General features: G+C 30.2%; 1 protein-coding gene across 2 annotated transcripts in view; it reads right to left on the bottom strand.

Moving 5' to 3' along the window:
- The window catches only part of LOC127287857 (cell adhesion molecule 1-like), a 76,414-nt gene that overhangs the window by 12,002 nt on the left and 49,997 nt on the right, over positions 1–14,415 (bottom strand). For both annotated transcript variants that reach the window (XM_051314980.1, XM_051314979.1), the window contains exons 7-8: positions 13,972–14,084; positions 13,314–13,384 (exon numbers count right to left, since the gene is read on the bottom strand). In XM_051314980.1, the coding sequence (XP_051170937.1) occupies positions 13,314–13,384; positions 13,972–14,084 (184 nt within the window). The remainder of the gene's footprint in view (positions 1–13,313; positions 13,385–13,971; positions 14,085–14,415) is intronic.

The raw sequence follows: 14,415 nt of genomic DNA on the forward strand, positions 1-14,415 counted from the left end.
TTTCGAAATTTTTTAAAAAATTTTTCTGAGTGTAGCTCAGCATCCGCTGGACCAATCAAAAAGTGCGCCATACATTTCTTGTTCGAGACTCCCGGGTTAAGACTTTGGCGGTATTCCCGATCAATTATCTCGAAAATTTAATTTTTCAAAATTTTTTAAAAAATTTATCTGAGTGTAGCTCAACATCCGCTGGACCAATCAAACAGTGCGCCATATATTTTTTGTTCGAGACTCCCGGGTTAAGACTTTTGCGGTATTCCCGACAAATTATCTCGCAAATTTAATTTTTTAAAATTTTTTAAAAAATTTATCTGATTGTAGCTCCGCATCCGCTGGACCAATCAAAAAGTGCGCCATACATTTTTTGTTCGAGACTCCCGGGTTAGGACTTTGGCGTTATTCCCGATCAATTATCTCTCAAATTTAATTTTTCGAAATTTTTTAAAAAATTTATCTGAGTGTAGCTCAGCATCCGCTGGACCAATCAAAAATTGCGCCATACATTTTTTGTTTAAGACTCCCGGGTTAAGACTTTGGCGGTATTCCCGATCAATTATCTCCTAAATTTAATTTTTCGAAATTTTTTAAAAAATTTATCTGAGTGTAGCTCAGCATCCGCTGGACCAATCAAAAAGTGCGCCATACATTTTTTGTTCGAGACTCCAGGGTTAAGACTCTTGCGGTATTCCCGATCAATTATCTCTTAAATTTAATTTTTCGAAATTTTTTAAAAAATTTATCTGAGTGTAGCTCAGCATCCGCTGGACCAATCAAAAAGTGCGCCATACATTTTTTGTTCGAGACTCCCGGGTTAGGACTTTGGCGGTATTCCCGATCAATTATCTCTCAAATTTAATTTTTCGAAATTTTTTAAAAAATTTATCTGATTGTAGCTCCGCATCCGCTGGACCAATCAAAAAGTGCGCCATACATTTTTTGTTCGAGACTCCCGGGTTAGGACTTTGGCGTTATTCCCGATCAATTATCTCTCAAATTTAATTTTTCGAAATTTTTTAAAAAATTTATCTGAGTGTAGCTCAGCATCCGCTGGACCAATCAAAAAGTGCGCCATACATTTTTTGTTCGAGACTTCCGGGTTAAGACTTTGGCGGTATTCCAGATCAATTATCTCGAAAATTTAATTTTTCGAAATTTTTTAAAAAATTTATCTGAGTGTAGCTCAGCATCCGCTGGACCAATCAAAAAGTGCGCCATACATTTTTTGTTCGAGACTCCCGGGTTAAGACTCTTGCGGTATTCCCGATCAATTATCTCTTAAATTTAATTTTTCGAAATTTTTAAAAAAATTTATCTGAGTGTAGCTCAGCATCCGCTGGACCAATCAAAAATTGCGCCATACATTTTTTGTTTGAGACTCCCGGGTTAAGACTTTGGCGGTATTCCCGATCAATTATCTCCTAAATTTAATTTTTCGAAATTTTTTAAAAAATTTATCTGAGTGTAGCTCAGCATCCGCTGGACCAATCAAAAAGTGCACCATACATTTTTTGTTCGAGACTCCCTGGTTAAGACTTTTGCGGTATTCCCGACAAATTATCTCGCAAATTTAATTTTTTAAAATTTTTTAAAAAATTTATCTGATTGTAGCTCCGCATCCGCTGGACCAATCAAAAAGTGCGCCATAAATTTTTTGGTCGACACTCCCGGGTTAAGACTTTGGCGGCATTTCCGATCTATTATCTCGCAAATTTAATTTTTCAAAATTTTTAAAAAAATTTATCTGAGTGTAGCTCAGCATCCGCTGTACCAATCAAAAAGTGCGCCATACATTTTCTGTTCGAGACTCCCGGGTTAAGACTTTGGCGGTATTCCCGATCAATTATCTCCCAAATTTAATTTTTCGAAATTTTTTAAAAAATTTATCTGAGTGTAGCTCAGCATCCGCTGGACCAATCAAAAAGTGCGCCATACATTTTTTGTTCGAGACTCCTGGGTTAAGACTCTTGCGGTATTCCCGATCAATTATCTCCCAAATTTAATTTTTCGAAATTTTTTAAAAAATTTTTCTGAGTGTAGCTCAGCATCCGCTGGACCAATCAAAAAGTGCGCCATACATTTTTTGTTCGAGACTCCCGGGTTAAGACTTTGGCGGTATTCCCGATCAATTATCTCGAAAATTTAATTTTTCAAAATTTTTTAAAAAATTTATCTGAGTGTAGCTCAACATCCGCTGGACCAATCAAACAGTGCGCCATATATTTTTTGTTCGAGACTCCCGGGTTAAGACTTTTGCGGTATTCCCGACAAATTATCTCGCAAATTTAATTTTTTAAAATTTTTTAAAAAATTTATCTGATTGTAGCTCCGCATCCGCTGGACCAATCAAAAAGTGCGCCATACATTTTTTGTTCGAGACTCCCGGGTTAGGACTTTGGCGTTATTCCCGATCAATTATCTCTCAAATTTAATTTTTCGAAATTTTTTAAAAAATTTATCTGAGTGTAGCTCAGCATCCGCTGGACCAATCAAAAATTGCGCCATACATTTTTTGTTTAAGACTCCCGGGTTAAGACTTTGGCGGTATTCCCGATCAATTATCTCCTAAATTTAATTTTTCGAAATTTTTTAAAAAATTTATCTGAGTGTAGCTCAGCATCCGCTGGACCAATCAAAAAGTGCGCCATACATTTTTTGTTCGAGACTCCCGGGTTAAGACTCTTGCGGTATTCCCGATCAATTATCTCTTAAATTTAATTTTTCGAAATTTTTAAAAAAATTTATCTGAGTGTAGCTCAGCATCCGCTGGACCAATCAAAAAGTGCGCCATACATTTTTTGTTCGAGACTTCTGGGTTAAGACTCTTGCGGTATTCCCGATCAATTATCTCCCAAATTTAATTTTTCGAAATTTTTTAAAAAAATTTTCTGAGTGTAGCTCAGCATCCGCTAGACCAATCAAAAAGTGCGCAATACATTTTTTGTTCGAGACTCCCGGGTTAAGACTTTGGCGGTATTCCCGATCAATTATCTCGAAAATTTAATTTTTCAAAATTTTTTAAAAAATTTATCTGAGTGTAGCTCAACATCCGCTGGACCAATCAAAAAGTGCGCCATATATTTTTTGTTCGAGACTCCCGGGTTAAGACTTTTGCGGTATTCCCGACAAATTATCTCGCAAATTTAATTTTTTAAAATTTTTTAAAAAATTTATCTGATTGTAGCTCCGCATCCGCTGGACCAATCAGAAAGTGCGCCATACATTTTTTGTTCGAGACTCCCGGGTTAGGACTTTGGCGGTATTCCCGATCAATTATCTCTCAAATTTAATTTTTCGAAATTTTTTAAAAAATTTATCTGAGTGTAGCTCAGCATCCGCAGGACCAATCAAAAAGTGCGCCATACATTTTTTGTTCGAGACTCCCGGGTTAAGACTTTGGCGGCATTTCCGATCTATTATCTCGCAAATTTAATTTTTCAAAATTTTTAAAAAAATTTATCTGAGTGTAGCTCAGCATCCGCTGTACCAATCAAAAAGTGCGCCATACATTTTCTGTTCGAGACTCCCGGGTTAAGACTTTGGCGGTATTCCCGATCAATTATCTCCCAAATTTAATTTTTCGAAATTTTTTAAAAAATTTATCTGAGTGTAGCTCAGCATCCGCTGGACCAATCAAAAAGTGCGCCATACATTTTTTGTTCGAGACTCCTGGGTTAAGACTCTTGCGGTATTCCCGATCAATTATCTCCCAAATTTAATTTTTCGAAATTTTTTAAAAAATTTTTCTGAGTGTAGCTCAGCATCCGCTGGACCAATCAAAAAGTGCGCCATACATTTTTTGTTCGAGACTCCCGGGTTAAGACTTTGGCGGTATTCCCGATCAATTATCTCGAAAATTTAATTTTTCAAAATTTTTTAAAAAATTTATCTGAGTGTAGCTCAACATCCGCTGGACCAATCAAACAGTGCGCCATATATTTTTTGTTCGAGACTCCCGGGTTAAGACTTTTGCGGTATTCCCGACAAATTATCTCGCAAATTTAATTTTTTAAAATTTTTTAAAAAATTTATCTGATTGTAGCTCCGCATCCGCTGGACCAATCAAAAAGTGCGCCATACATTTTTTGTTCGAGACTCCCGGGTTAGGACTTTGGCGTTATTCCCGATCAATTATCTCTCAAATTTAATTTTTCGAAATTTTTTAAAAAATTTATCTGAGTGTAGCTCAGCATCCGCTGGACCAATCAAAAATTGCGCCATACATTTTTTGTTTAAGACTCCCGGGTTAAGACTTTGGCGGTATTCCCGATCAATTATCTCCTAAATTTAATTTTTCGAAATTTTTTAAAAAATTTATCTGAGTGTAGCTCAGCATCCGCTGGACCAATCAAAAAGTGCGCCATACATTTTTTGTTCGAGACTCCCGGGTTAAGACTCTTGCGGTATTCCCGATCAATTATCTCTTAAATTTAATTTTTCGAAATTTTTAAAAAAATTTATCTGAGTGTAGCTCAGCATCCGCTGGACCAATCAAAAAGTGCGCCATACATTTTTTGTTCGAGACTTCTGGGTTAAGACTCTTGCGGTATTCCCGATCAATTATCTCCCAAATTTAATTTTTCGAAATTTTTTAAAAAAATTTTCTGAGTGTAGCTCAGCATCCGCTAGACCAATCAAAAAGTGCGCAATACATTTTTTGTTCGAGACTCCCGGGTTAAGACTTTGGCGGTATTCCCGATCAATTATCTCGAAAATTTAATTTTTCAAAATTTTTTAAAAAATTTATCTGAGTGTAGCTCAACATCCGCTGGACCAATCAAAAAGTGCGCCATATATTTTTTGTTCGAGACTCCCGGGTTAAGACTTTTGCGGTATTCCCGACAAATTATCTCGCAAATTTAATTTTTTAAAATTTTTTAAAAAATTTATCTGATTGTAGCTCCGCATCCGCTGGACCAATCAGAAAGTGCGCCATACATTTTTTGTTCGAGACTCCCGGGTTAGGACTTTGGCGGTATTCCCGATCAATTATCTCTCAAATTTAATTTTTCGAAATTTTTTAAAAAATTTATCTGAGTGTAGCTCAGCATCCGCAGGACCAATCAAAAAGTGCGCCATACATTTTTTGTTCGAGACTCCCGGGTTAAGACTTTGGCGGTATTCCCGATCAATTATCTCCCAAATTTAATTTTTTAAAAAATTTATCTGAGTGTAGGTCAGCATCCGCTGGACCAATCAAAAAGTGCGCCATACATTTTTTGTTCGAGACTTCCGGGTTAAGACTTTGGCGGTATTCCAGATCAATTATCTCGAAAATTTAATTTTTCGAAATTTTTTAAAAAATTTATCTGAGTGTAGCTCAGCATCCGCTGGACCAATCAAAAAGTGCGCCATACATTTTTTGTTCGAGACTCCCGGGTTAAGACTCTTGCGGTATTCCCGATCAATTATCTCTTAAATTTAATTTTTCGAAATTTTTAAAAAAATTTATCTGAGTGTAGCTCAGCATCCGCTGGACCAATCAAAAATTGCGCCATACATTTTTTGTTTGAGACTCCCGGGTTAAGACTTTGGCGGTATTCCCGATCAATTATCTCCTAAATTTAATTTTTCGAAATTTTTTAAAAAATTTATCTGAGTGTAGCTCAGCATCCGCTGGACCAATCAAAAAGTGCACCATACATTTTTTGTTCGAGACTCCCTGGTTAAGACTTTTGCGGTATTCCCGACAAATTATCTCGCAAATTTAATTTTTTAAAATTTTTTAAAAAATTTATCTGATTGTAGCTCCGCATCCGCTGGACCAATCAAAAAGTGCGCCATACATTTTTTGTTCGAGACTCCCGGGTTAAGACTTTGGCGGTATTCCCGATCAATTATCTCCCAAATTTAATTTTTCGAAATTTTTTAAAAAATTTATCTGAGTGTAGCTCAGCATCCGCTGGACCAATCAAAAAGTGCGCCATACATTTTTTGTTCGAGACTTCCGGGTTAAGACTTTGGCGGTATTCCAGATCAATTATCTCGAAAATTTAATTTTTCGAAATTTTTTAAAAAATTTATCTGAGTGTAGCTCAGCATCTGCTGGACCAATCAAAAAGTGCGCCATACATTTTTTGTTCGAGACTCCCCTTTTAAGACTCTTGCGGTATTCCCGATCAATTATCTCTTAAATTTAATTTTTCGAAATTTTTAAAAAAATTTATCTGAGTGTAGCTCAGCATCCGCTGGACCAATCAAAAATTGCGCCATACATTTTTTGTTTGAGACTCCCGGGTTAAGACTTTGGCGGTATTCCCGATCAATTATCTCCTAAATTTAATTTTTCGAAATTTTTTAAAAAATTTATCTGAGTGTAGCTCAGCATCCGCTGGACCAATCAAAAATTGCACCATACATTTTTTGTTCGAGACTCCCGGGTTAAGACTTTTGCGGTATTCCCGACAAATTATCTCGCAAATTTAATTTTTTAAAATTTTTTAAAAAATTTATCTGATTGTAGCTCCGCATCCGCTGGACCAATTAAAAAGTGCGCCATACATTTTTTGTTCGAGACTCCCGGGTTAAGACTTTGGCGGTATTCCCGATCAATTATCTCCCAAATTTAATTTTTCGAAATTTTTTAAAAAATTTATCTGAGTGTAGCTCAGCATCCGCTGGACCAATCAAAAAGTGCGCTATACATTTTTTGTTCGAGACTCCCGGGTTAAGACTTTGGCGGTATTCCCGATCAATTATCTCCCAAATTTAATTTTTCGAAATTTTTTAAAAAATTTATCTGAGTGTAGCTCAGCATCCGCTGGACCAATCAAAAAGTGCGCTATACATTTTTTGTTCGAGACTCCCGTGTTAAGACTTTGGCGGTATTCCCGATCAATTATCTCCCAAATTTAATTTTTCGAAATTTTTTAAAAAATTTATCTGAGTGTAGCTCAGCATCCACTGCACCCATCAAAAAGTGCGCCATACATTTTTTGTTCGAGACTCCCGGGTTAAGACTTTGGCGGTGTTCCCGATCAATTATCTCCCAAATTTAATTTTTCGAAATTTTTTAAAAAATTTATCTGAGTGTAGCTCAGCATCCGCTGGACCAATCAAAAAGTGCGCCATACATTTTTTGTTCGAAACTATTTCCCTATTTTTTTGGCGGTATTCCAGAACGATTATCTTGAAAATTTAATTTTTCGAAAAATTTTCCGAATTTGTTTTCTAGTGTAGCTCAGCATCCGCTGGACCAATCAAAAAGTGCGGCATACATTTTTTGTTCGAGACTCCTGGGTTAAGACTTTTGCGGTATTCCCGACAAATTATCTCGCAAATTTAATTTTTTAAAATTTTTTAAAAAATTTATCTGATTGTAGCTCCGCATCCGCTGGACCAATCAAAAAGTGCGCCATACATTTTTTGTTCGAGACTCCCGGGTTAAGACTTTGGCGGTATTCCCGATCAATTATCTCCCAAATTTAATTTTTCGAAATTTTTTAAAAAATTTATCTGAGTGTAGCTCAGCATCCGCTGGACCAATCAAAAAGTGCGCCATACATTTTTTGTTCGAGACTTCCGGGTTAAGACTTTGGCGGTATTCCAGATCAATTATCTCGAAAATTTAATTTTTCGAAATTTTTTAAAAAATTTATCTGAGTGTAGCTCAGCATCTGCTGGACCAATCAAAAAGTGCGCCATACATTTTTTGTTCGAGACTCCCCTTTTAAGACTCTTGCGGTATTCCCGATCAATTATCTCTTAAATTTAATTTTTCGAAATTTTTAAAAAAATTTATCTGAGTGTAGCTCAGCATCCGCTGGACCAATCAAAAATTGCGCCATACATTTTTTGTTTGAGACTCCCGGGTTAAGACTTTGGCGGTATTCCCGATCAATTATCTCCTAAATTTAATTTTTCGAAATTTTTTAAAAAATTTATCTGAGTGTAGCTCCGCATCCGCTGGACCAATCAAAAAGTGCGCCATACATTTTTTGCCCTGGTTAAGACTTTGGCGGTATTCCCGATCAATTATCTCCCAAATTTAATTTTTCGAAATTTTTTAAAAAATTTATCTGAGTGTAGCTCAGCATCCACTGCACCCATCAAAAAGTGCGCTATACATTTTTTGTTCGAAACTTTTTGACTATTTTTGCTTCCTCGTGGAGGAAACTTTGTAGTCCTTTCGTTTATAAAACTTTTCAAAGTGGCGAAAACCAATTTTTTTCTTTATAGAAACATGTTATATGAGATCCTGATCAATTGTCCGGTTGTATGTATGTGTGTGTGTGTGTGTGTGGATCCCTTTTTTGTTTAGAAGATAACTTTAACAGGTTTTAATGGATTTAGATAAATTTTAGTAGGCTCATTTATCATATTAATATCTCAAATCTCAACAAAGGATTTTTAAAAATACCTCAAAAAAAAATTTTTATCGTCTTTTTTCCAAAAATTTTTTTTTAATCGAAAAAATTTTTAAATGGAAAAATTAAAGTTATATATAATAAAATCGTATTCCTTACGTCAAGACGAATTGATCGATATATATAAAGTATACATTTGAAGTAAATTTAAAGAATTAATGAAAGTTAAAAAATCAGAAATTCACATTTTAGCAATAAAACTTTGCTTTCTCCACGAGGAAGCAAATTTTTTTGCTGATCGTAAAGAGGAAGCAAAATGTTCATGTAATGAACATCTGAAATTACAACTTGTTTAATTTGCTTCGTCTGACTAAAATCATGTTTTACTACTGATTTACAAAAATTATCCAAAAGTTTGTGAGTGAAATAACTAAAATCAAATTTTCATCTCTCTGTCTGACTAAAAACGGTTTACACTACTTCTATATACTAAAATTACACGAATTTGAAATATTTAATTAAAAATTTGTTTCTCCTTCTTTAAATATAATTACGAAAATTATAGGAAAAGTTCTGTATTTGAATGAAATTAACTTTTTGATAACTTATTTTACGAATTTTGAAATAGAGTTGTTGAAGTACTATTTACAGATAAATATTCAGAGTGTATTTTTAAATCTGCCAATTAAAATATGTGTTTGAGAGGATTTTCAAACGAGTTTTTTTTTTTTTTTGCTTGCATAATACTCAAATAACTATTTCAACATATATAAATAAAAATCATGTTATTTCAATATCTCATATTTTAGAATTATAAAATTTTACTCATATATATATTTTTAATATTAATATTTTGTTTTAATTCAACAAATTTTTTTCATCCTTTAAATTATTGATTATTTCAAAATATATATAAAAACACTCTTTTTAAAAAAATTATTTATTATTTATAAATTCTCTTTCTCAGTTTTATATCATTTTTCTCTAATATCTAAATTGTCATAAAAATTTTATAACTAATTAAAATGAGTTAGTTTTTGCAATGAATTATTTAAATTTTTGCTAATTGGTAAAATAAAAGATTAATATTTATTTAATTCATAGGAAAAAATTAATTCATCAAAAATTAATTAAAATTATTATTAATTCAAAAGAGAGATTTCTTGTGGAAAAAAAATGATGGAAACACGTTTCACATTTCTCAATAATATTAATATAAATCGTAGAAAGAAAAAAAAGTAATTAAAAAATTTTTTTTCAGTTTCTATGGAAAAAAAAAAATTTCAATCCTCACTGTCAATTTAGGTCATTATTGATTTTTTTTTTTTTTTAATACTCTACACAGAGTTGTTTGCTATGGAATGAAAACAATTTGTTGATTACATTGACATACCAAACAGTGGTATATAAGCATACATGCAATATATATATATATAAAAAAAACCGCAAATAATGTGTTATACAAAAATTGAAAATCGTGTAAAAACAAAAAAAACATATTTATTCTATTTTTTTTTATGATTTAATAGAAGTAAAAAAAAAATATTGTATTTTACTTTTGTGGAGTTTTGTGACATTTTGATGGTAACAGTGGAAAAAGTTTAGAGGCAACTTGGTTGCAGCAAAAAAAAAAAAAAAAAGAAAAGAAAAAAAATACACGACGAGTTCAAGTTAGACAGTAAATGCGAGAGGCGTTCCACGAACGATTCGTTCTAACGAGAAAATCGAAGATCGTTAAGAGTAATTTCTTCCAGTCGCTCCGCGGCTTTTCCGGTTTACCTCCTCTGCGCTTTTTCCTGTTTCTATGGATTTCAACTATTAGTCGTATCGCTTCTTACCAATCTTCCATCAGATTTTCTCATTGACTCAACTAACGAGAATACATGTTATTCTTCTTCTTTTTTTTTGATATTATTGAAGAAAGAAAGGAAATAATAAAAAAATTGATTTTTTATATATTGTTTCATTATTATTAATTTATAATTTTATTATTATTATATTATTATTATTATTATTATCATCATTATTATTATTATTATTATTATTATTATTATTATTATTATTATTATTATTATTATTATATTATAATTAATTTAATTTGTTATGAAAATAAATTGTAATTTGAAATATATGAAATAAAAAGTTAAAATGTTAAAAAATATATTTAAAAAAAAAATGTTTGCTATATAAATTAAGTTACGAAAATGATAATAAAATATTTTCTATATATGGTAATTCAGTCTCGATTCTCGAGAGATTTGTTTATCAATCTACTGCACCGTTAATCATTTTGTCGTTGTGCGTAGTTTCGTGAAATTTTGAGTAACGAGACTATTCACCTGTCCAACACATACGTTTCACTAACCAAGCTTTTATAAATTTACACTTCAACGACTGTGAAATTAATTTTTCATTACCCTACATTGAAAGTTTGTCTTCGTTACGTGTATATTATTTATATACATTTAAAAGTGTAATTTATATTATTTTCAAAATAAATATAAATAATAAATAAAATAATAAATAAAATAATAAAATAAAATAATAAAATAAAAAAATGCATTAAATAAATAGACTAAATACATAAAATAAATAAATATATAATAAATAGAATTATTTTAAATAAATTAAAAACTATTACTAATTTATTTTTAATTTAAAAATTAATTTCATAATTTCTTAAATTATAATTAAATTTTTATTTTCACAAATTATTGACATAACTTTTATATACATAAGCGTGTGTTGTAAAAAGGTAATTAAAATTTTTTTTTAAATTTATTTTCAATTAAATTTCGCTAATTGCTACTTTTAATAAATTCATCTCTGTAATTAGTTTATAATATATGAGAACTCAATTAAAATTGAGTTGAAAAGCTTTTAACATTTGTTACAAATAATATATATGCTCAATGAAAACATTATAATTTTTTTGAATTGCGTGTGTGTTTTATATCAAAATTACATAATTAGTGTAAATAATGTTTCTCGAATCTTTGAATGTAAAATAAATATATTTTTATACTATTAATTTTTTTTTTTTTAGCGTAAGAATAACAGATTCCTATTTTTTTTTTTCTTTGAGATAAAGTTATTTAATTATCATCTCCATGAAAAAGCAAAGTGTGTTCATAAAATAAAAAAATTCATGAAAAAGGTTTTCTTTTTTTTAAATTTTGATATGAAAAAAATTTCTTTTAAATTAAAATTTTCACTATATGAAAAAGAATTAATAAAAAAAAAAAAAATTTTTTTTAATAGGAAGATAAAATAATGTTTTTATTGGAAAAAAAAATATATATATACATCAGTATGGTAAATTTTACTTTCTAATTTTTTTTTAAAAAAAAGTTTTTTTTTTCAATTAAATTTTACCATTGGTAATAAATAAATTTCACACTTTTCGATAATTGTAATTAATAATATTTTCTGCTTACATAATCGCGGGCAACGTAGACAGAAAATTTAAGTCGCAATTAAACGGCAGCCAACGAGAACGTAAAAGTAGTAGGAGATATGGTAGTGAGGTGGTGGGGAGGGGGGTAGGAGAGGGGGTGAGGTGAGTGAGAAGGGGAGGTTTACGCGAACCTGAGTAGGTAGTTGTAAATTATTGTTTTAATTTCTGCGCCACCCCCTGGGGTAAGGGGAGGGGGGAGGGGTAGGGAAAGAAGGCGTCTCGAGAGAGAGAAAGAGAGAGAGAGAGAGAGAAAAAGAGAGTGAGTTCTATATAGGGGAGTGCCGGGCTAATTTTATGGACTTGCAAATCCATAAAGTCCGTTAATTTGCTTAAGTGGTACGCCGGGTTTCCGACCGATTGTTAATTCCGCGCGGTTGCGGGAGATCGATTTCGCGCGAAAGTCATTATTCCTCTCGTTAGAGAGCGCACTGTCATTAAAGTCACGTGTAACTCAACAATTTGATTATTTGTATTAGCGACAGTATTATAATTATATGAAATTACACTAATGAGTCATTTTGTCCTATATATATATATACATTAAATGTAATATCGAAAATCTCTTTTCACCAAAAGTTATAAATCAAAAATTCTTCTTGATTAAACAAAATTAAATTGAAAAATTTCATTGAGATAATAATTTTTTTTAAAAAAAAGAAGAAGGGAATTTCTTATAAAATTAAAAAATACCTATTCTGTGGAGATAAATTATTCTCTTCATAAATGAGATATTCTCGTATGAATTTCACATATATTCGATAATATTTTTCAAATTATTTCAATTATTCTAAAGTACAATGTTTAAGCAATTTTTTTTTAATTCCTCTTCTTGTTTAAATTTCAATTTTTTTCGTTTTTATTTTAAATATGTGAGAAAAAATTCTCTTATAATTATTTTAATTTTTTTTTTCTCATTTCTTTATTATTTATTCATTTATTTTATCAATTAAGAGAAAAAATTTTTGATACATATTAATTTCAAATAAAAGAAAATACAATACATAGTTTTTAATCATAATCTTTAATTAATTAAAATAATTTAAAATAAAATAAAAAAAAAAAAAAAAAAAAGGAAATTATTAGTGATGGAGGAAAAGTCGTTTCTATTACAAGATTACATTTAAATAATTCTTTATAATGATAAGAGGAGGGGGGAAAAAAAAAGAGTCAACATAACATCAAGAGTCTTAAGAATTCGAAAATATTCTTTAGAAAATGTAACTCTTAAATCTTGAAAATTTATGAAATCAGCGACTTCCCCTACAGGGTAATTCCTTTTAGATGGTAAATCTTACTTGAGACTTGCTTTTGCTGAGGTAGGACTTCCTTTAAGGCAAGAATTTCCGTGAATTCTTGTCACAAGAGACATTGTTCACTAAATATATATATATATATATATATATATATATATATGTAAGCATCGACTTCCGAGTGGCAATTGTTATTTTTTTATAACAATTTCATTTTTTTTTTACAATTATACATTTTTTTATAACTATTATATTTTTAATAACAATTATATATTTTGAAAAAAAACAATTTTTTTTACTTACCTAAAATTTCTGCCTTTTTCAAGTCAATTAACGATTCTTCTATTTGTGATGTTTGTAAAACAGATTCACATCTGTAAAACAACAGAAAAAAATCATTAATTACGATTTAAATATTAATTCTATTTAAATTAGTTTAAAAAAAGTCATTTGCAAAATATGAAAATGGATATTTAATTTTCTAAATAATAATTTTCTTCATATATTATTAATACCTTAACTGCTGATGACGACAATTTTGTGCGTCAAATCGTCGTCATCGCAGTTATGGGGTTAATTGAATTCCGATAGAAATAATTCTTTAAGTTTCTTAATTAACCTGCTGTGTTTAATTGTCAATTATTGGAAGAAAAAAAAAACTAAAATTACTTGATTCTTGTCATAATTTAATATAATTTATCGACAATTAACTGAAGTTACTAATTATTATTGTAAAATATATTACTAATCTGATTTACTATAATCAGAAATATTGAATAATATTTCAAGACAATTAAACATTTCAGTTAACTTAAAAATAGTTTAAAAAATTATCATTCATATGTACTATTATAAAAATTAATTTAAAAAAATCTTTGACAATTTTTTTTTGTGAAAATAATTTATTCTTTGTAACTGAATATTTTTTTTTTTTTTTTGTAATTGAAAATAAAAAATTTACCTGATTTTCATTCGTCCACTATTTATATGATGCGGTCCAACTTCAACACGTAAACTTGATATTACAATATAGAGACCATGTTGAGGTATTAATATTTCAGCGTCGGGTTTGACCTGCAAAAAAAGAAAAAAAAATTTTAATTTGAAAAAAAATCTTCTATATTGTGTTATATTATTTTTATCATTAAATAAACGTCGAATATTTGGAGAAAAGAATTTGAAAGGTCAAATTTATTTTCAGAATCTGATATATTGATCCTTGTCGCGACATTTAGTATAAAATGCCAATTAAATTCTTCTCATCTTTCTAAATTCAGCAAAATAATATCATGATATGATGACAACAGTTTTTTTTTTAAATATTACAATTATTTTATTTAATTATTTATAAATATATAAATTTATAAAAAAATAAAAAAAAATTTAAATATATTTTTTCTATATA

The sequence above is a fragment of the Leptopilina boulardi genome, unplaced genomic scaffold (assembly GCF_019393585.1).
Source record: "Leptopilina boulardi isolate dan_hultmark-lab unplaced genomic scaffold, ZJU_Lbou_2.1 LbouV2_376, whole genome shotgun sequence".
Lineage (NCBI taxonomy): Eukaryota > Metazoa > Arthropoda > Insecta > Hymenoptera > Figitidae > Leptopilina > Leptopilina boulardi.